The sequence below is a fragment of the Canis aureus genome, chromosome 15 (genome assembly GCF_053574225.1).
Source record: "Canis aureus isolate CA01 chromosome 15, VMU_Caureus_v.1.0, whole genome shotgun sequence".
Classification (NCBI taxonomy): domain Eukaryota; kingdom Metazoa; phylum Chordata; class Mammalia; order Carnivora; family Canidae; genus Canis; species Canis aureus.
Window position 1 is genome coordinate 11,624,596 of NC_135625.1, and position 23,091 is coordinate 11,647,686.

The 23,091-nt window shown below is 39.3% G+C and overlaps 1 protein-coding gene across 2 annotated transcripts in view; it reads right to left on the bottom strand.

The window, feature by feature from the left end:
* Positions 1-4,430: 4,430 nt before the first annotated feature.
* Positions 4,431-23,091, bottom strand: part of LOC144284254 (uncharacterized) — a 28,808-nt gene continuing 10,147 nt past the window's right edge. Inside the window, exons 2-8 of one of the 2 annotated variants that reach the window (XM_077848581.1) lie at positions 21,466-21,747; positions 21,139-21,209; positions 9,536-9,622; positions 7,672-7,798; positions 6,888-6,983; positions 6,288-6,370; positions 4,431-5,912 (exon numbers count right to left, since the gene is read on the bottom strand). In XM_077848581.1, the coding sequence (XP_077704707.1) occupies positions 5,265-5,912; positions 6,288-6,370; positions 6,888-6,983; positions 7,672-7,798; positions 9,536-9,547 (966 nt within the window). In that variant the 5' untranslated portion in view covers positions 9,548-9,622; positions 21,139-21,209; positions 21,466-21,747 and the 3' untranslated portion in view covers positions 4,431-5,264. Of the gene's footprint in view, positions 5,916-6,287; positions 6,371-6,887; positions 6,984-7,671; positions 7,799-9,535; positions 9,623-21,138; positions 21,210-21,465; positions 21,748-23,091 lie in introns of both variants that reach the window. The other variant, XM_077848580.1, reaches the window with a different exon arrangement.

Sequence of the window (23,091 nt, forward strand, 5' to 3'; positions counted from 1 at the left end):
AACCATGGCATGGAATACTATCCACCAATGGAAAACACTAAACTATGAAGCCACATGAAGACATGGATGAATGTTACATGAATATTTCTAAGTAGAAGAAGCCAGTCTGAAATGATACGTAATATATTATCTCTTTATGATCTAGGAAAAGATGCAAAACTATAGAAATGCTAAATAGATCAGTAGCTACCAGGGGTCTGTGAAAGGAGAAGATTGAATAAGTGAAACATTCTGTATGATACTTGAGTGGTGGCCAATATGCATTTGTCAAATGCCATGGAGTTTTATAGCAAAAATAGTAAATCTTAATGAATTTAAATTTGAAAATAATCACTTGGGAGGTAGATGAATCCCAAGATAAAATAATGTTACAGAATAGTTTCATTAAAAATGTAGGTAGAGGAAGGAAGGGGCTAAGTAACTTGGAATGACTGGAATCTGTAAGAGCAAAACTATCATATAGTAAAAGTCATTCATTATAAACAAATGCATTAGATTATAAGGTATGTTCATATAAACAATCAAAATATGAAATGTCAGAAAATAGAAGAATTATTTATTGATACAAAAGAACAAACTGGACATGATCTAATTTATTATTTTTATTTCTTTCAAAACATTATTTATTTATTTGATAGAGAAAGAGAGAGAGAGTGAGCACAACTAAGCAGAGCAGTAGGAGAAGCAGGTTCCCCACTGAGCAGGGAGCTTTTTAAAAGAGTTTTAAGTCAAAATCTTCAAATGAGAGGAAAAACAGAACTGAACTAGGAAAACAAAAATCGCAAGAATAAGTTGGAGAATGAGCTATAGATAGTTTAGATAATTGGGGGTATGCTTAATGGAAAAAAAGAGCTGCTTAATGAAAAAAAGAGCTACTAGTGCTCGCTTCGGCAGCACATATACGAAAAAAAGAGCTACTAATGAAAAAAAGAGCTACTTAATTTCAGTAAACAGCACCGCGGTGTTTTGCCTACCCACCTACCATGCCACACTCCCCAGCTTTGTGGAAGCCGTGACCCTGGCCCAGTTCTGGTGCAGGTGCAGCGTGCTGGTGCCCATGTAACACTTACATTGTTTGCAGAGAATTGTGGTTGTGTGTTCTGACCTCAGAGACTCCAAGAGGTGCAGACTCAGGGTCTTTCCTTTGTTTCAACTGCCTCAGAGCTTTTAGGAGCTCCTGGGTGACACTGCCAAGAGCATGTCAGTGAACATGCTAGCCACACCTGTCTGGGCAAGGGGCCAACCAGAGAGGCCAGAGGCAGGCAGACCGAAACACCTGGGAAGGAAGATGCTGGGACATAATCAAGGGATGAAGGACACTGAAAATCTCCTGTGCACTGGGCAATCCATGGGCCATGCTGATGTCCGTGGCTGGACATATTCTTAGAAAATCCTTGAGAGGACCACATGAGTTTGCCTTCAGCGCCAGAGCAACAGCAATGGAAGGGAAGACCGTTAACTCCCTGCCTGCGCCCTGTGGAGCACAGCGCCCGGCGCAGGGGCGTCTGCAGTGACTAGTAGAGTGCTTTGTGGTAGTTTGTCTCCCGGCATTTAAGGAGCTCTCTCTGAAATCACAAGGTGACCACTAGGCTAACAGAAGAGACTTCAGGGCCACACACAACAAAGAGCCATTACAAACAGCTGAGAAATGTCACTCAACAAGGACAGCCCTCATAACGTAGCAACAAACCCTGGGGAGGCAGGAGGATCTGATTTCCAGAGACACAGTATAATATTTAAAATATCCAGTATTCAACAAAAAATGATGAGCTGTATAAAGAAACAAGAAAGTATACCCCACTCTTGGGAAATGAAAATTGAAAGACATGGTCTCTGAGGAAGCACAGACTTTGGACTTACTAGACAAAGGCTTTAAAACTAGTGTCTTGGGCAGCCGGGTGGCCCAGCGTTTTAAGTGCTGCCTTCGGCCCAGGGCCTGGTCCTGGCTGGAGACCCGGGATGGAGTCCCACGTCGGGCTCCCTGCATGGAGCCTGCTTCTCCCTCTGCCTGTGTCTCTGCTTCTCTCTCTCTCTGTGTGTCTCTCATGACTAAATAAATAAAATCTTGTAAAAAATTAAAAAATTAAAAAACTAGCATCTCAGTGATGCTCAAATAATTGAAGGAAACCAGAAGAACAGTGTTTCACCAAATGGAGAGTTTCGGTAAAGAGATTGAAATTATAAAATGGAATCATATAGAAATTCTGGAACTGAAGAGTACAACTGAAATGAAAAATAAGATTGCAACATTGGATCTGAGCAGATTAAGGAAATAACCAAGGAATATGAAGAAAAGTCTATTGAAATTATCAGGTAGTTGATAAATGAGCCGAAGTATTTTTACTTTGTATTTTTTACTTCTTTACAGCAGACTAGGCCTTAATCTTTACAGACCAGTCCTTAAAAGCCTGCCAGTGCCAAACTCAAATTTTTACACTGAATTGTTTTAAACAGCTCGAATTAGCAGATATTTAACTGTTTATGGCCTGCGTGCTGTGCATACCCTGACATTGCACACAGTGTTAGCCATAAATGTAAACTATAGACTGTACAAGTCTCCAAGCTGCTGCCAGCCAACCCCCTCTCCCCCTGTACTTCTGACCCAGAGACTCCCCATCTGTGACAGAGACTTCATTTAGTTGTTGCCTCTGGAAGGAGTCAACTTGTGCGGACTTCCCTGTACAGGTATGTTGTCAGTGTGCCACCCAAACAAAGCTAGTTGTGATTCTGTCCCCTTATAGTCCTAGAATTTTCCTTTATCTGCTGTAAAATTCCTTGATCTTAGTACAGCTGCCCAGCACATTCACATCCCTGGGTGGGTGGAGATGAAACCCCCTGGGACAGGGCCTCTTCTGAGAAGGGGGGTCTACATCAATCTTAGTGGCTACGGTACTAGCACAGACCCCGCCCCCAGCAGGCTCCAGGACCAGCCCCCTCAGTCCAGGAGACACACTGAAGCAGAGGGTATGATTTCTGGCTGAGCTATCAGATGGGTCTCAAGTTTAGTTGAGGCCCAGGAGTCTACATTAAATCAACTGTGGCATGGGAGTAAATTACATATTGTAAGCAGAGTACATATTATAATACATCCTGGTTATATTTTTAAGGATGATTGTGAAATATTTCAATGTAAAAATAAGACAGAGTGGTATATTCACATCTCAAGTTAATTTGTAAAATACTACTTGTAAACACAAAGTACCTATTACCTGTAATAACAGCTTGGTGTATGCAGTGCCACTCATTTCCAGAATTTTTTTGGGGGGGGGAATTTAAAAAAAATGAAAAAACTCTTCATCATAAGAGTTATGATGAAGGCACTAAGCCTACTTCCACTTTAGAACTAAGGAAAATGAGTCACAAAAAGGTTCACTAATGACATCTCATCGGCTTGTGACAGTGCAAATTAGAACCCATGGTGTTTTTCCCAGGGTCTGAACTTCTAATCACTCATATGTTCCCTTAAACCCTTGTTCACACCTCCCTGTGTCCCTGACTGATCACAGAGCCTGCCTCTCCAGCCAGGGCGCCAAGACGCTGGATATTGATTGCTCATTGTCCTCACACATGACCTGACTTACCCTGCCTACACAGTGGAATCACTGTGGATATGTTCTTTAAATATCAGTTCCACCCAGAAATGTCCTCATTTTATTGGCCTCAGGCTAAGATTCTGGGATTGTGCCAGTTTGGGAAGAGAATGAATTAGCCAAGTTGTCTCTAGAGAACCTCTTTCCTTGAGGTCTAGGTCCGGTATTGGGATTTGGTGAAGAGTAATCCATTTCCATGCCCTGGGACCAAAGCCAGGAAGACTGCCTTTTTGAGAATTTTCATTGTTTGGAGAAGACTACATTAGGTTAATGATAAGGGCTTATATGGTTTCTGATAGGTGAGGGGATTTTATCATTCTAGAATTTTCTTTGCACGACTGCTATGGGGGTGCACAGCAGTGGCTCTTTTTGGGGACCAGGTAGGTGTGTGATTCAGGAATCACTTGAGTTAAGATGTAAGATGTGATTGTGGGATGAACTTCTGCCCCCACAGAACCTTCATGGAAAAACTCCAAGTAATGTTCTTGGTCTGGGAAGACCAAAGTTGCCCAGGGGCCCAGTAGGGCTGGAGACAACCTCATGATATACACCAAGATGTCTGGGATACTGGCCTCATGGTCCTGCAAGGAGGGTCATAGCACAGTGAGAAACCTGTCAGTTGGGGGGGGAAGGTCTCTGTTGTACCACCACCCAGGTGCAGAAGGACTCTACTAATGTTGGTGGGAAATTGGAGTGAGGGAGCTGAGCTGTGTGGAAAGGGCTATTGGAGAAAGGGGAGACTCAAGAGTCTTGTTGCATCTTAATCCACGTACCAAGGAATGCAGGCTCAAACCCATGTGTTTACGACTGTATAAAAAAAACTAGAACCTCAACAACAGATTTATCAGCAGTAGGGTTTATTGTTTAAATATTTACAAGTAATAATGTATTGAAAAAGTTTTATTTCTTATAAAATTCTGTATTCAATATGCTTGAATCACTTTTTTTTGCATTTATATGCCACATTTTCCCCATGAATAGTTATTTTTCTCAAAATCTTGAATTGTTGGCTAAATTGAAAGTTAGAGGCTCTAATTTTAGAGATTCTTTCCTAGACTTGGTTTTCTAATGTGAATTCTCTACAATGATTTCACAACTGCCATCTCTTCATATAAGAACTTCAGTATTGGCTGAGAAATGAGTGATCACTGACACTGAGTGATTTGTACAGCCCCAAGTGCTTCTTTATGAACAAAGGGTTTCTGAGGATTTTTCACCGCAGTATGAATGGTTATTCCTCAAGAATATTCATCCTTACATCCTGTGTTAGTGTTTATTCAGACTTCACTGGGGTTTTCTGTGTACACTACACCTGGTGCTTGTGGCATACTGTTCACAGTGATTATAGATCTAGGGGTTCTCCCCCGTGCAGGCCCAATAGTGTGTTTAAAGGTGAGAGCTGGTGCTGAAGACCTCTCCATTCCTTATATTGACAGAGTGAGTTCTCTCATGTTACCTATGGTCAGACCACCGATGGATGCTTTTGCTGCATAAATGTCACACGTAAAGGGATTTCTTCTGTGTAAGTTTGTGTATGTCAAATGAGTAAGAATGACTGAAGGATCTTCTACGTTGATTACAGACAATTTCTTCAATGTGCAAGTCCTTGGTGTGTTTAAGTGTTAAAGCTATGGTTGAAGTCTCTTCCACATTCCTTAGGCTTATAATATCATGTTACCTAAGGTCGGAATATTTACTGAAGGCATTCATAATTTTCTCTCCATTGTGCGTTCCCTCATGTCGTCTCAGAGCAGAACACTGACTGAAGGATTTCCCACATAGATGACATTCATAAGGTTTTTCTCCAGTGTGAGTTCTCTCATGGCGTCGAAGGGCAGAACATTTACTGAAGGCTTTCCCACACAGATGACATTCGTATGGTTGCTCTCCAGTGTGTGTTCTCTCGTGCTGTCTGAGGTTGGAGGACTGGCTGAAGGCTTTTCCACACAGGTGACATTCATATGGTTTCTCTCCAGTGTGAGTTAGATTGTGTTTTCTAAGGTCAGAGCTTTGAATAAAGGCATTCCCACAGATATGGCATTCATACGGTTTCTCTCCAGTGTGAGTCATCTCGTGTCTCCTAAGGCTCGAGCAATTACTAAAGGCTTTTCCACACAGGTGGCACTCACACGATTTACCTCTAGTGTGAATTTGCTTATGGTGATTAAGGTATGACTGGTCACTAAGAGATTTTGGACACTGTTTACTGATAAAAGGTGTCTTTTCTGTGTGAGTTAACAAATGTTGAGTCAACATGAAGCTATGAGTAAAATCTTCTTCCAAATCACTGTATTCAAAGGGATCCTCTGGAGTATGAGATTTCTGCTTTTGGGAAAGAGATGAAAGGTTGTTAAAGCTTGGCCTATATATCCATATGTTCATTTGTCTACATAGGAATCCTAAACTAATCATTCAGTGATAGTCTCCAATTGAAATCTTCCCCCATATTACTTGCATAAGATTTTTATCTTTTGTAGCATTTGAACTACAGAGCTTAAAGATTAATTTTGAAGACTTCAATATGTTTCAAAGACTAGGCATATAATCAGTGTTTATGCAGTTGTCTTTTACTTTTAAGATATAGGTTAGGCAGCCTGGGTGGCTCAGCCATTTAGTGCCGCTGTTGTGCTCAATTACTAACATCCTATTTCTAGGTTTTTCATTTGGATGACCAGGGTTACTACCCATGAAACTTACTGCTGGTATGATTGTAGATGTGTCCTTTCTGCTGATATGTTGTGTGGCTACCATTTCTTGTTCTTTAAGGGCACTTTCTCTGCCTAAGATAATTGGAAAAAAAACAAACAAAATATTTAGAATGGCATTAGGGGAATGAAATGTTGAAAAGCACCAAGACCCACATGAGTATGTTTTAAAAATTGGCACTTTGATGGAGTAAATATATCAAATTAAGGAATATTCTAGGAATCCTAATTGACAAAGATTTTCAGGATTGAATTATGACAATATTATAACGAAGGTAAGTTGGATAAGGAAAGAGAAGGTAAACCTTCAAAGGAGAATACTAGGGCAGGAGTTACTGCCTGAAAGTTTAACTTCATTAAGTACATGACTATGCTTTTCCTAAAGCCAAAAAAGACATTGGCGAGAGGAAACATGAATCATCATTGACACATGCAAGGAATAATGACAACATCTGAATAATTTTGCCCCAGTGTCCATCCTCTAAATTTTAGAAAATATCACTCATTTGACAAAATCATCAGTTGATATTTCCAAGAGCATACTACCAAGTAGATACCTCCTCATACTGAAGCACAGGCCCCTGCTGCTCACCTGGACTCTGGCCTTGGAGAAATCCAGTTCCTTCACTCCACAGCTCTTCTCCTTGCTCCAAGTGGAAAACTACATCTGATTTGCAATGCTGATACCCTGTTCATTGAAAAAAGGTACAGGGATTTTTAAATTCTGCACTAAGAAAAGTCCTCTTCTTCACAAAAACTATAATCATCAAGCCCAGGACAGGGTACTGAGGAGGAATGAGGAAAATACTGAAGTTCAGTACAGGCAACAATAGCTTGAATGAAAAAAACTGAAATCCACATAGTGTATCCCAAATAGTGAGGACCTCTGGATGCTGATGTCTAAGCCCAAATTCACAGACACAATGCAGAATCCTCAGTCTTTTCAGAAATGGAGAAATTAAATTTCTCCATGGTGGGCTGAATATTACTTTCTAAGAGACACCAAATAAGCTCTACAAGAATAATCAAAGTTCTGTTATTGTCACTAGTCTGGTTTCAACCCTTGGCATAGCAACTAGAGCAGAATAATAATTCAGAAAATGTTTAATCATTTTATTATTGAGTTCCCAGTTCTGCTCTGAGTGTGAGAGACTGAGTAGCAACAAAGACATTGAATTGTGGTTAAAATTATATTCTAATGGGGTGACAAGCTAGATGTAGTAAAATATAAAGAAACAACCTTCTTTCAGGTAAGGTCTATGAAAGGTTCAGGCTAGAGTGGAGTGGGTATGCAGAAGTTGTTCCAGATACTTGTTAACTGGCTACGTGCCCGCCCACCCACCCATCCGTATATGTATACATGTTGGCAGACTCACCCAGAGAGACCAGATGACGTATATTTTCCAGCATTACATCTCTGAACAGCTTTCGCTGGGACATGTCCAACAGGGCCCACTCTTCCTTGGAGAAGTCTATAGCTACATCTTCAAATGTCACTGATTCCTAAAACATCATGGATATTCTGTTTTAGACAAAGCATTCCCTACCAATGTCCAGTGTAGGAGGGTTAAGATGACAGCACTGAGGAAGAGGGTGGAGGAGCTAGGTTTGTAGAAAGACCAAACTGAATCTGGGGTTCCTGTCGATTCATTCTCGGTGCTAAACTGGCATCTGCCTTTTAGATACATCACAGAGATACAGTCTGAATTAATAAAACTTTATTATAAGGGAATATCACATGAAGTGTGATATAATATAACCTGTAATTTTTTTTTTTTAAAACAGATTAATTATGGGGGCACGTGGCTGGCTTAGTCAGTAGAATATGTAACTCCTAATCTCTGGGTCATGAGTTTTAGGCCCCATGTTGGCTGTGGGGCCTACTTACAAGATAAATACATAAAATAAAAAGAAAGTCTAAAACAAAAACTGGTTAATTCTGATTTCAGACATGTGATTATAAAATTGGCATTTGAAAATTCATAACTAAAACTCCCTTTCTGATTAATTTCAAGTAACTTTACAGACTCATCATCAGGCACATAACAACCATGACTTGCCATTTTTAAACCATGACACCATTCCTGTAGATGAACCTTTAATAACCTATAAGGAGTATTGAAAGACCTGATGAACTAATGCATGCAGTTCTTCCTATCTAAGTAAACATGTATTAAATACCAGCCATTTGTCTGTTCCTTCCCAAGAACGTTGAAACCATGTCTAACATTCTTCAGAAATGAACAAGTTTCATACAAAACTTGGTATATACAGTGTAGGGTTGCTCAACTCTGCAGACTCAGATATTCACAAGGTATAAGGTCAGAACAGAAGGTTCAGCAGCACAGGCCAGGAAACTCTGAGATGGCTGTAATGAGAGCAGCCCTAGCATGACTATTCCGTGTTATGAGGACACCAACTCCTACTTTTCTCTGGGACTTTAAAACACCAGTTATCACCTGTCTCCTTCCTTTGCTATAGGGAACAGAAGTCTCTTGACTTGTTTTGGTTTATGTAGTTCTTAAAAGGTTTCTACAGGATCTTCAATTTTATTATATGTCCTCCTGAATATATAACCACAATTATGGAGTTAATATTCCCTATACAGTAATTGGAGTTATCAAATATGAAAAGAAGGTTAATTACAAAAAGGTAAAACGTATGACTGGGGGTAAGAATGATAATGAAAATTTAGTTATCTTTTAAAGAATTTTTTAAAAGTGCAAATTTATTCTATCAAAACTTTAAAATGGAAAAAATATAAATGATTTCTCATGTGTTCTGTGGTCTCAACTTCTCTTGTGCTTCCTTCAATACTCCACAGCCCTTACCCAGCACCTGTAACATGGGAATGCCCCTCCCTATTGGACCAGTGTTCGCCTTGCTCATCTGTTCACCACAGCCCTCTATGAAAGGACCATTAGAGCCAACACCATGATTAATGGGTGAATTATTTCCCAATAAGGATATGGACTGAGGGAAGGCAAACAACTTCTTTTCTGTAAATACGTAAGCTTAATGGAAGCTTAAAATTAGGAATAAATTAATGTGATATTAGGAAGGTTATTAGTTATTGAGGAGTTCCTGACTCATTATAACCATTCCAGAGTCCTGGGGACATCTCACTGGAGCTTAAATCCCAGAAGACTTCCTGACTGCGCTTGAACATTCAGGCCAATAGGAAAAACTCCCCCATCTGATGGCACTAGGGTGCTTTTTCAACAGAAAGAGGCTACTCACCAATGGCTGCATTGTCAGTAACTCAGTTGTCAGGTGGCTTTCTCTGTTTTTTCACTCACAAACAGTCCGAGCACTAAGCAGGCAAAGCTGAGGATGGAGAGAGATGCCATGAGATTCCAGTCCTATGCACAATTTCTGTCTTACTTGTCACGAAGCCCCAGACCTTCACTGGATGTGACCTCCAGCCTAACCAACAAACATGCAGTGCAGTTTACAAGAAATGCAGAGGACTCGCTTCCTCTTCCATGGTCAAAAGAACACTAGGCCTATAGTTGCTAATAAAAAACATACAAATAAATGCATTTTATAAGTAAGAACATTGAAGGTATTGAGTTAAATAGGTTAATCAGCCCACAGCACCCAGTTTTAATTACCTCCCTGATTCCAAAGCATAGAAATCCCAGACTCATGCCACATGTTGATTTTAGTTTCCATCAGTAGGTAAATACTGTGGATGTTCTCAGATTTCCTTCTCATATCCAAGCAGTGGTTCCCCAGCATCCACAGCCTTCTGGAGCCACACTCCTTTCCTGCTCTCCCTCAATTCTCAGATCTGTCCCCTATGGACTTGATGCCAAAAAACTAAAAAGTCTATTTTATGATAAGGTTAAGCAATTCAAGGATTTATTCCATTTGAAGGTATTGGTGGCACTCATTCTGCAAGTCTAGTCCTTAAAAATCCCCTGCATCATAATGTTCAGGAGTATATGAATCATAATATTCCTGTCACTTACTATCCTCTATTACTCATTAAAATATCCAAAAACCTTGAAACCATCTCTGGTATTCTTCAGAAATGAACAAGTTTCATATAAAACTTGATATGTTTCAACAACAGCCAGATAATTCAGAATGGCTGTGGTTCAGGAAGAAATCTAGTTGCTCTAGATTATTTTAGTAAAGTGGTAACTGAAGTCCTTGAAATCCTGTTATATATTAATCTTTATTACCTGCACTAACCCTGCATTTCATTATACACAAACACATATGTATATGTACATGCAAATTTACATATATACACACAAATGTGTGTGAGACACACAGTGATAAAGCATTTATAAACTGTAAATTCTCCCCTAAAATACCAGTAGTTAAATGTATTTCATGGGAAAATGATGATAATGGGTCATAAACAAAAGTAGGATTAACTCACCCATTTGTACCTGAGGTCCAGAAAAAAGGAAAAAAAGACATTTGTATCAAATGTGACTGTGTGGATATTTACATGTATTCATTTGTTTAATCCTCACAATAAATCTGGTGATTTTATTTACCAGTATAACAAACGAACAAAAGTGGTTCAAAAATTTTTAATAACCAAGATACATAGAAAATGACCTATCTGTATTTTAATTTTGCTCCGCCTATCTCCCATGCTCAAATTCCTTAAGCTTAAAATTAAGCACCACACCTAGGTTTTACCTGGAATATCCCAGCACATCTGTCTTAATCAGAAGCCCTACTATTATTACAACTTCTTCTCCTTGAAGTTTTTCACAGAAATTATACCCCATACTCAGTTTTCTGTACATGGAAAGCTCTATATACTGACCAGTTCTCAAACATCAGGCTTTCCTCCTCTTCATTTTTCCTGCCCAGTTTAATCCACACTTAGTCATTTCAACAGGCACTTACCAGAACCAGCACTTTTTATGTTCCCTGGACTGTTAACCACATTTCCCCATCAAGATCTCAACAGCAGGTGACTCCACGTACCTGCCTTTTCTGTGACTGCATTTGGCACACATGGCTAAGAAGTTGACCCCTGTCTAAAAACAGAACTGCTACTCCAAGGGGTTTCCAAATGTGTCTAGCAGCTCTAAATCGTACCTCCACGCTCCATAAATACTTCAAATCTTCTCCATGCCCTTTGCATCTACATATTTTCATCTTTCAAATGACAAGATTATTCCCTACTACACATACTGTGCTAGTTTGCCAAGCTACTATAACAAAGTTCCACTCACTGAGGGGCTTAACCAACAGAAATGTATATTCTCACAATTCTGGCCACTGGATATGAGAGGAAGATGTTGCCAGTGCTGGTTTCTTCTAAGGTCTCCCCACTTAGCTTGTAGATGGCAACCCCCCTGCATGTGTCTGCCATTAATTCTCTCTTCTTGCAAAGACACTAGTCAAACTGGATTAGGGCCAACAGGATTAATGACCTCACCTTAGTTATGTTTTAAGGCCCACCCTCCAAATACACGCTAAGGGTTGGGACTTCAACATTTGACTTTTGAGAACACAAAATTCAGTCTATGAGAGAGATGAATTACATAAGGTGACACACTAACTCAATTTTTCATCAGATAATATCTACAGATACTCCTACATTCATATCCATTGGTTCCTCCTTTTCTCCCATCAAAAAGAAGTCATGCTACCTCTAAATCCAGAGTCTCCCAAGTGAATTCATTTCTCTCCTGTTTTGTTGAGAACTGCATTACTATTTATAAATTAAATCTCCTTTCCCAAAAACCTGTCCATCTTTCCACAATCAATCCCCTGCATCATTTAAGTTCATTATATCTCTTGTAACTTGAAGCACAAATTTCCTCAGGGTCTATTTTATCCCCAGTTCCTGACCTTCAAATTCCTAAGTTCCTCCCTTCAAATTCAAACCAGAAGTGCAGTAGTCCTTTGCTCACATCCTCCTCTGCCTTTGACCTACAGTGACCACCACTGATTATTTTATAAATACATACTGTTAACATCACTAATGGTCTCTCCAGAAATAAATCCCTACATGGAAACACAGAGAGGTTAAACCTTTACCTCCTTTTCAGAACTTCTTCCCTCCATAATCATTCCTTCTCCCATGTCCTCTGCAAAAAATTCCTCAATCCTATTGGAGTATCTCAAGACTTAGTGGGAGCTCCTTTTCTTTTTTATACCATATTCTGGCAGGCTCACACATTTCTTCAGTTGCTCCAGTTTATACTATTGCTGTCTCTAAATTGAAAGTATCCAGTTTCTTGTGTGGATTTCCATTTCTGAGTGATATTTCTGCTTGCAAACTTACACCTAAAATGAAGTGTTTCTCAGGACAGTGACTCCATTCCTCCAACTACAGAAATTATTCCTTTGTCTGAATCTTAGTCAATGGCTGGCTCCCTCTGAGTATTGATATTTTAAATGCCTTTACCAAGCCAACAAGCACACTGCTATTATTTTTAACCCGGGCATTATTATCATTGTTTCCACCCCCATCCACAAACTTCCCACCCCATCTTCCCATTCCTTCTACTCCAGTTCCAGTTTAAATCTCCATTACAGATATACTTTATTAAACTCCAACCAAAGTATGTGTTTCTCTTGCTCTCTGTCTTGACTTAAATAGAATTACATCCTTTCAGGCTAGTCACGGAATTGGTTATTTATTTATTTGTGCTGTCATTTCAATGGTTTAAATGCAGAAAAATCTACCTATGAATGGTAGAGTTCAGCAAGTTTCCTTGTGACCATTACATTTGAATGATAAATACAGAGAAATTCTATGTCCACAGTAAGGAAACCTGCCCCATGTGCCTGCAGCCAGATACACCATCACTTTCTGATTATAAATCCCTCCCTGAGATGCAGGAGTCTGTCTTTCCTGCTAAAAATTCTACCCAGTACTTACCCACACCCAAATAGATGGAAAAGCTAAGGAAGCCAACTCTTTCAAGATGCAGCCACCACACAAAGGACCTCAGAGTTTCTTTCTCACTCCAGATAAATCACCCTTCTGATAGTGATCTATCTTTATAAGTAGTTGATAACCTCATTAGTCACATACAAAACATACTCTGGTCAATCTGGATGCCAGTCAATATAAACCTAATTGAGGCAAGCCTTAAAAAATCTTTTCTAATTAAGTAAATCATAGAGATGCAATTAAGGAAAACAGATGATGCGCTTTCTTCTTCTCTAATGATACTTTTTAGAGTCGTTTTAGGTTCATCACAAACTGAACAGAAAATACAGACAGTTCCTATAGACCTCCTGTCTCCACAAAGAACGGCCTCCCCTATCAGTCCCACACCAGAGTGGTACACTTATTACAACTGATGAACTTTCACTGCTACATCATTATCTCCCCCAAGTCCTTAGTTAATGTTAGCGTTTACTCATGATGCTACCTACACCTTGTAGTGGCTTTAGAAAATGTATGATGGCATGTATCCACTGTTATGGTATCAGCAGAGTATTTTCAAAATTGACCTAAAAATCCTCTGGTCTACCTATTCATCTCTGCCTACCCCCTCAACCCCTGGCCACCACTGATTGTTTTCCTGGCGTCATAGTTAATGTCACAGAATATGTAATTTTCAGATTGGCTTCTTCTACTTAGTAACAGGCGGTTAAGGCTCCTCCATGTGTTTTCAGTGGTCTGATAGCTCATTTCTTTTTACCACTGAGTAATATACCATTGTTTGGATATACCATGGTTTATTTATTCATCACCCCCTGAAGGACATTTTGGTTGATTCCACATCTTGGCAATTATGAATAAGGCTGCTATAAAATATTCACATGCAGGTTTTCATGTGGACATATGTATTCAACTCATGCGGATAAATAGCAAGAAGTGTGATTGCTAGACCACATGGTAAGAACAGGTTTAATTTTGTAAAAACCTTCCAAACAATCTTCCAAAGTGGCTGTACCAGTTTACATTCCAACCAGCAGTGGTTAGAGTTCCTGGTGCTCTACATTCTTACCAGCATTTGGCACTCTCAGTATTTTGGATTTTCCCCATTCTAATGGCATATAGTGATATTTCATTTTTTATTTTTGTGTATTTCCCTGATGATGTATGATGTTGAGCATATTTTCATGATTCTTTTATATCTGTGTATCTTCTTTGGTGAGCTGGTTGTTTAGATGTCTTGCCCATTTTTTAATGCAGCTGGTCTTATTGTTGAGTTTTAAAATATTTTACATATTACGAATAAGTCCTTTATCAGATGGGTGTTTTGCAAATATTTTCTCTCAGCTTATGGCTTGTCTTCTCATTTTCTTGACAGTATTTTTTACAAAGCATAGGTTTTTAATTTTAATCAAGGTCAGCTTATCAGTTACTTCTTTGATGATCTTGCCTTTGGTGTTGCAGCTAAAAAGTCATTGCTAAACTCAAGGTCACCTAGATGTTTTCTTCTAAGAGTTTTATAGTCTAGATCTGTTATGTATTTAGTTAATTTTTTAGGAGTATAAGGTCTGTGTCTAGATTCAATTTTGTTTTGTATATGTATTTCCAGTTGTTACCTGCCCCCCTCATTGTTGAAAATATTTTATTACTTTTGCCCTTGTCAAGTATCCGTATTTGTGTGGGTATACTTCTGAGCTCCCTATTGTGCTTCATTGATCTAGTTGTTTCTTTAACTAATATATTATATCCTTTAATTCTTCATCCTTTCAGAGGTGTCAAAAGCAACTTTCATCTCTTTTCCAAGAGGCCTCACCATTTAATGGTGGACTTTGGTTGTTATGAGAAACACTGGAGAGACGCTAAAGCAAGGGGCACCTGGGTGGCTCAGTCAGTTAAGCGTCAGCCTTCTGCTCGGGTTATGATCCCAGGATCCTGGGATGGAGCCCCACATCAGGCTCCCTACTCAGCAGGGAGTCCACTTCTCCCTCTCCTGCTCCCCCTGCTTGTACTTTCTCTGCCAAATAAATAGTCTTCAAAAAAAAAAAAAAAAAAAAGAAGAAAAAGAAAAGCTAAAGCGAGAGCTCTATCCTATTTAATTTTTATTATTTTATTTTATTTATTTTATTATTTTATTTTATTTTTTATTTTATTTATTTTATTTTATTTTATTTTATTTATTTTATATTTTATTTTTTATTTCAGTGAGCAAGCAAACAGGGGAGCGGGGAAGGAGGAGAGGGAGAGAGAGGCCCAAGAGGATCCCATGCTAAGCACAGAGCCTGACACAGAGCTCAATTTCATGGCCCTGAGATCAGGATCTGAGCTGGAATCAGGGGTTAGTCCCTTAGCTGAGTGAGCCACCCAGGCACCCCTCCTGCTCTTTATTTTTCAGATGAGTTTTTTTTTTTTTTTTTTTTAAGAGCATGTAAAATACATTTTATTGTTCTTTAAAAGGGTTCAGGGTTTGGTTTTAAATCAGGCTGCACACCTTTCATCAGCCTGACATCTCTCTCACCATGTCAAACTGGCTTCAGCTAGCAATACTTCATTAAATCCAAAAGAAAAAAACTTTTAATTTTGAGGAAGAAAATCCAGTTCTGAGAACAATTAACATTAGTATGTAATTTAAAACAAAATGAGGGATAATGTTTCTTGTTGCTTTATACACCCTTCTCATACAGAACCAGGAATGTAATTTTCCTGTCTCAGGCAGGACTGATACTGCTGGACACTGCGCACACACACACACACACACACACACTCCCCACAAACAACAAAAATCAGAGCATGTCAAAGGGAAAAAAGTTTGTTACTGTCTTGATCAAAAAAACCCTTGGAGTCAACAGTCTGAGTTTAGAGGGTATGCTGTTTTGATCCTGAACCTATGTTAAGAATCTATTGTCATGTTCTGAAATAAAGAATTTTGGAGAGTACCATCATTTTTCACTTTAAAATTCTAGAAACAGTTTCAAAATCTGATACCTCAGACTGTAAGCATCAGGGTGACTCCAAATAAATAGAAACATTTATACTTAAAATATATACTCAGGTATCTAGAGTGTGTACATTTTACTAGCAAGAAATAGAAAAACAACTTAGCATAGGTCTTTTCATCAGACTTAGCTGAATGATGCTGAAGGTAAAACCTTACAAGCTTCAAAACAGTAAGGCTTCCTAGAATAAAAATGTAGTTTCATTACTGGTTTCTCTATAAATAGGATGTGCTTTGTTTTTGAAAATAAAATTTTCAAAGAGTTAGGACATATCTTAAGATAAATGGAGATTTAGATATAAAAGAACAAATTGTTTTTGAAATACTTCAGTATACTTTAAATACAAGCATTTGATTTAGAAAGCATTGTCATCCTATCATCATCGCTGCCATTATCATTATCATCAAATGGTGGTGCCCTAAGGCCAAAATAATGTTGAACGAGGTCCTCTTGGAGCCATATGGTTCAGACGTCAAGGGCCAAGCCTCTGGTCTCAGCCTGCTGGGGCCCCAGCCAGGCTCCCCTATATGCTGGGTAATGTACAAATTGAGAGATGGCCCTGACTCCTTCATCGGACTGTGGAGAGACAAAAATGGGTTCATGAGTATAGTTTTCACACTTGAATTACTGTTGTCATTACTTATATCTAGGGCAATAAAGGCAAACTGCAGCTAAGCAAAGGCAGAAGTATGAGGGTCAGAGGGTTTGGGATAAATCTGTTGTTTTACATGTGTGTCTGTCTTTCATAGTGTTTTGGATAAATGGATCTTCTGTAGACATATAACCCAGTAAATAACAGTGAACTGTTAACACAGAGGAAGCAGTTAAAAAAAGTTACCTTATATTCTACACTAAAAGTGCTGACATTTCCAGGATACAATATTTGGCCACAATTAAAGAAAATAGCCACAGCGCTACAATAAGGAAGACAATAGGTCAACATCAGCACCAAACTTATGGGGCTCCTGACTCACACCTGTTACAGTCCTCACGGGGTGAATCCCCTGAAGAATGTGGAAATCAGAAAGATGATCCAGCAAGCAGTCCTTCCCTTTGGTCTGGGATGGACACCAGGAGTCTGCATTTTTGACAAGTATTGGACCTGGCCAGGGATTGTGATGTGGAGTAGAACCCTGGAAAGTGTGATAGACTAGCTAATAAGCTCAAGACAAATTCTTAATATGGGCTCAGGTCCCCATCAGACATGGCCAGATTCACCACCTCAGTATCACTCACTCCTCCTTGGTTGAACTGAAATCATAGGTGTTATGGACTTGCCTTATCTGTGGGCTGTGTGCCAGTTGCTGTACTGTTTGGCCTGTGCACAGTCCTTCTACTAGACCCTCCCTCCCACCCCCAACTTGGCATTCTCAAACTTCTGTACTCTTTTAAGAATCTGTTTACATATCATATCACCTTCCCTGACCATTTAATCTAATGTTGGTGCCAAACCTTCCCATTTTCCCAGCAGGACACTTAGGATACCTCCCTGCAACTGGTAGCTTGACTGCCCCACCCCCACAGCTGTGTGAACTTAGGAGAGCAAGAGTAACACCTGTCTTGGTTCATCACTGTACTAGAGTCCCCCTTAAATGGTATGGCATACAGAGAGACTCAGTGAATGTAAAAAAGCAGTGAAAGAGTAATTTACCATATAAACAAAGCCCTCTGTTTTAGATATATCAATGCAGGGCCAAACCTTAGTGCTCTGATGGCACTATTCTTGCTCACCCTTCTACCAGAAGCAAACTACCCTTTCTAAACACAAAGGGAAGGAACTACTTTCTGTACTATAACCCCAACAGTTTAACAATGAAGGCCTCCAGAGTGCAGGTTCAGGATCCAAGGGTCCCCTTTTGAGCTGGGATCAAGTCCTCTTTTGAGAATTTGGGGGTTGTGGGTTGTTTTTTTTTTCCCCTCTTCCAATTCAATGGAATTGGATTTGGTGTGCAAACTGATTTAAGTATCAACCTCTACAGAACACACCTTAAGGGACTTAAGGTCAGAGGTCTTCCTGGGATCTAGAGCTGTCCTAGGGCTGGTGTCAATCAAGGATCCTCAGAAAGTGGTTAGGTGATTGGTGGAGGTATCTTGCTTGCACAGGCTGATGAATTCTCTGACATTCATGTTCACAGACAGTCCCCTGTCATACAACAGTGTGACAGGAGACTCCTATCCCCCTGTTCTGTGGAGCTCCTCTGTACAAATGATGAGGCAGGTCTACCTGGGACAGCTATAGAGGGAATGCTGGAAAAACATGAGCACATTCTCCTGAATGTTTTACCATGGAAATCTTGGGCTTTGTTCTTAGATTCAGAAATATTTAAGGATTTATTATTACACAGTGATGACTTTTCCTCTTGAAAGCATTTTCTATAGAAAAGAAAATATAAAAGCTTGAACATTCTCTAGAGAGCTCAATACAAATATAACTTTTAAAAACAATTTTACTGAAACCAAACTTAAAACATAAATCTATATGGGTATGCTGTTCTTTTGTGGCTGTTAGTTCTATGAAAAGCAAATTTCCCTGGTTAAATTAAGTAGATATGAATTTTGTTCTTGCTGTTATTTCAATAAATAAGTTATTGTGCCAATATCACTGCTACAGTAATTCCTTAATAGTTTAATATACTTTAATATACATATATGTATGTGTGTGTGTACACACATATATACACTATATATATATACACATATATACACCATATTAAGAAAATTGAGGGCATCGGCCCTCACATATTCCAGATATTTCAAGTCACTTGGGAAGTTTATCAACCAATAAATCTTAACTGGAGCTTTAATGTACACCAGGCAAAATTCTATGAACTTTAAATGTGCTGAATCCACCTCACACAATACTCCTACCCTGGGGCAACAAAGGAGAGTTACTAATTTTATTTTTTTTTAAAGATTTTATTTATTCATGAGAGAGAGAGAGAGAGAGAGAGAAGTAGAGACATATGGCAGAGGAAGAAGCAGGCTCCATGCAGGGAGCCTGATGTGGGACTCAATCCCGATCCTAGGATTCCAGGATCACTCCCTGACCCGAAGGCAGACACTTAACCGCTGAGCCACCCAGGCATCCTGAGAGTTACTAATTTTAATACATTCCTCAGTCCCTCCAGTAGTTATGCTTGACCTGGCATGCACTGGCTTCTAAGAGTTGCTTATAAAATATCCAAGAGTTTTGTAAACTGGATGGTAAGCCCTTGATAGCTTGAATTTTGACAGAGTATACAAAGAAATCAGGAAATGGTATAAATCTAGACTTTGTTTCAGAGGTCCATTAACTACTGCACAGAGGCCACTGACTCTTTCCAACAGGACCACAGAATGTGGTTTCTTGCCTCCATGGAGAACATTATCTTAAAAATAACATGCTTTATGATTTCTAAACCATACACATTTGTTTGAAAAGTGTTTTTAACATGAAAAAGCGCTGTGGTCCCTAACTGAGAACTCCCATTCCAGCAGAGATGTCCATTCCAAGACTATAAGCCTAAGGATTCTCATGAACTCAGTTACATCTTCCAGCCTTGCTCTATACAAAGTCTATGGATAACTCATGGGTGATCTAAGAAACTATCTGCCCAAATACATCATCATATTGATCACATATTAGGTGATAGGTATTTACTTCTTGCCATTTATTCAGAAGCCCCCACAAGTTCGCCATTATCATCTTCACTCTTCCTCTTAGGAAACCAACTTGGATAGGATTCACGTGACCTGACAAAACCCAGAGAGCATATAATGCATTGTTTGAACTACTGGCTCATATTTATCTGGCTCAAAAGCCTGTTTCCCTGACCACAGTTTATGATAAGTTATATCTTCTCATGGTTCTGAATGCCTCTGAAAAATAGGAACCCCAGAGGGTAACCATTTGGCAAGAAGAGAAAGGATAAGAAGGATGCAGGGTATGTTAAGTAAGGGTGGTAAGAAATGGGACTGAGTCATTTTGTGGCTTCACTTCTACCCCTCAGTGGATGAATTTGGGCTGGAACTGAAGGGAACCACAGAACTTCCTGCAGAAGGCTCTTGGCATCTTCTCTTCTGACACAGGGGTATGGAATGCCAGGGGCTTGAGGGTTTGGGGTCTGGGCATCTGAAGCAAACAGAAGGTATATGAAGTAGAATTGAAGTCTTCAGCAGTGGGAAGAATATTTGGCTCCGATGGCTGCAGTGAATTCATCCTTTCTAATTGAGACAATACTTGAGTTGTGACGATTTGCTCTCATACTGAGTTTCTAAAGCTCCTGAAGATGCTGAACTACTGCCCTTAGGAATCCATCTGCTGAGAAGGAGTTCTGAAATCCATCAACTTCTGAGAGGACCATCATGAGCCCCTTATCTGACACTTAAGGAAATGTCTACCACTTCCAGGAAAGAAATGCAGAGCCTTCGGCCTGGATAAAGTCACCACCTACCTGTCACTGAGGGCAGGAACAGGGTCCAAGCCAAGGTTGTGTTGGAAGAATAATGAAGAGAAGTCACTTTCCTCAAAGATCCATGACTTCGAAATTTTAGAGTTGTATAGTTTCAGATATGTCGGGAATCGGGGGAGTTTGGTGACTGGGAGTTTCCTCAAATATGCAACATGGAATTACAGTTTAGTCAGATGGGAGCACATCTTCTCAACTTAATTAAAGCTGGAATGATTTCAGAACTATTTATGCCTCAGCTTAGTAGCATCCCACACTCAATGACTGGAACCCTGATCCCACGTATCACCACAAGATATGCCTTAAAACAGGGACCTCTCTCTCCAACAGCCAAACATTTCTGATGATCAAAGGACTAAAATCAACCACCTTCAACTTGATTTGATATTCAGGGCTCATGAACAATATCAGAGCTCCACTGAGCCATCATATATACACCCTCTGAGGAGCCCAGAATAGGTTCTGTGTAAGAACTGCTATATAAAGCAGATACTCTCAAACATTTTCCAGAATAGAGTCTATACATACCCTGTAAGGTGTCAGGTACATGTCTCCATAGTGCAGAATGCTCAACTAGCATCTTCCAAAGCTTACAAACTCTGCAGAGGAAGAAAACGGATATTCATCTCCAAAACTAATGAACGCTATTTCACCTCTGACCCCTTCCTATCTTCCTCCATGGCTACAAGGCCAGAAAGTGGGTGGATACCCTGCTCCAACTGTACCCTCAGCTCTTATACCAGTATTTTTCTTTTTAGGGCACTTGGACTGGTCCCTCTGGCTTTATACCCCTCACCTGCCTCCTCCCTGAGCTTTGAGGGAGCCCTTCAGAATAGTGAGAACATTGGTCCATACCTGGAAGTCTGAATCTCTTCTGTAATGCATAGAAATGAGAATGTCTTCAGCATCACAGAGCTAGGCAATGCCAAGGTGATTACCAAGCTTTGCTTTTTGCCCACTGTATGCATGTACTGTGATGAAAAAATTGAATCTTTTGCGTTCTTGGAGGCGTTGAGGGGTCTGAGGAACTGGAGAGTTGTTTAAATGTCAGGAGAGGTGACAGCTGGATTCTGGGCACTGTATCCTTTTATTTTCCTATGAGTCACCCAGTAGAGAGGACAGAGCTTTGATTTAGATCTGAAAGAAAAACCACATTTTAATGCAAGGATCTGATAACTGGGGACAGGTAGCCAATATCCAAGACATTTCACAATGCCCAAAAGATACTCTATAAATATGGTTTACCAGCTGATTATCCAGAACATATGGGAGAATCCAAGGAGAGAGGAGGATCTAGGGAAACTACTACTGCACTGGCCATGGGATTTATGTTAGGTTTTGCCTTCAACGTAAATTTGGATTGAAATGTAAAATTATGTTTAATCTTTAGAATTGTTCTTCAAAGGAAATATACAGATATCCAGGGAACCCCACACATATGAAACAGGAAATTCTTATGAGTGGGAAGGAAGACTTTACCTAGGTATCATTGTTTTATCCATGGTTTCAAGTGGTAGGAATCAAAGAAGGTCATGAGTGGATGCAAACCACAAATAAAAAGTAGCTTCTCAGCTGATAATTCTTAAATTATGGAAAATCCCAACTAGGCCCACAAACTTTCCAAAAGTCCTGTGTTAAACAGTCATTATTTTGAGCCAGGAAGAGTTCTTGCTATAGCACGACCCTGACACGTATTTCTCTGCAAATTATCACCATGAATTCATGGGGTTTAAGGAGAATTCAATTCGATGAAAATGGCATGAAAAAAATAACAGTAAAAGGAAAAGGTAGGAGTGAAAAAGTAATTGAATATTAATATTCAAAGAATCCTTTGCCTTGGAGAAAAACTTTAAAAAGTATCCAATACTTTTAGTAACGGACAGACAACAAATTATTAAAAACCTTAAAAATAGAACTTCAAAGCAGAATCAAAAGGATGAAAGCAATTACATAGAAAGAAGGGAAAACAACTTGGCAAAGCCTCAGAACTTCCAAAAATAATATAAAAACCATCTAAAAGAGACCATATTGGGAGGTACGAGAGGAAAAGAGATACTGCTAAAAATCACTCAATGTTGCTGACAGGCTTAAAATGAGCAAAAGAAAAGAGGATTAAGTAATAACTATTGAAAGCTGTGAAAGATAAGCCCACAACCTATAAAATCCATGTTACTGGTAAAGATTACAAAGGAAATTGTATAACAATAATAAAGAAGTATTAAGTAATACAAAAAGGAATTTGTGAGTTTGTGGAAACCCAGTTTAGAAAAAACATATATAAAGCAATACAAAACAAAACTACCCCCAAAGAGTCTGTAATTCAAAGACGAAGAATGATTTGAGGATCATTATAAAAACTCAAGTGAGATATGAGACAATATTCACTGTACAAAATGTGATCATGGAGAAAGCCTACAAAATCTTCAGAGAAACCAACTGTGACCCTTAATCTTATAACCAAGTGAATTCTTCCTCAACTAG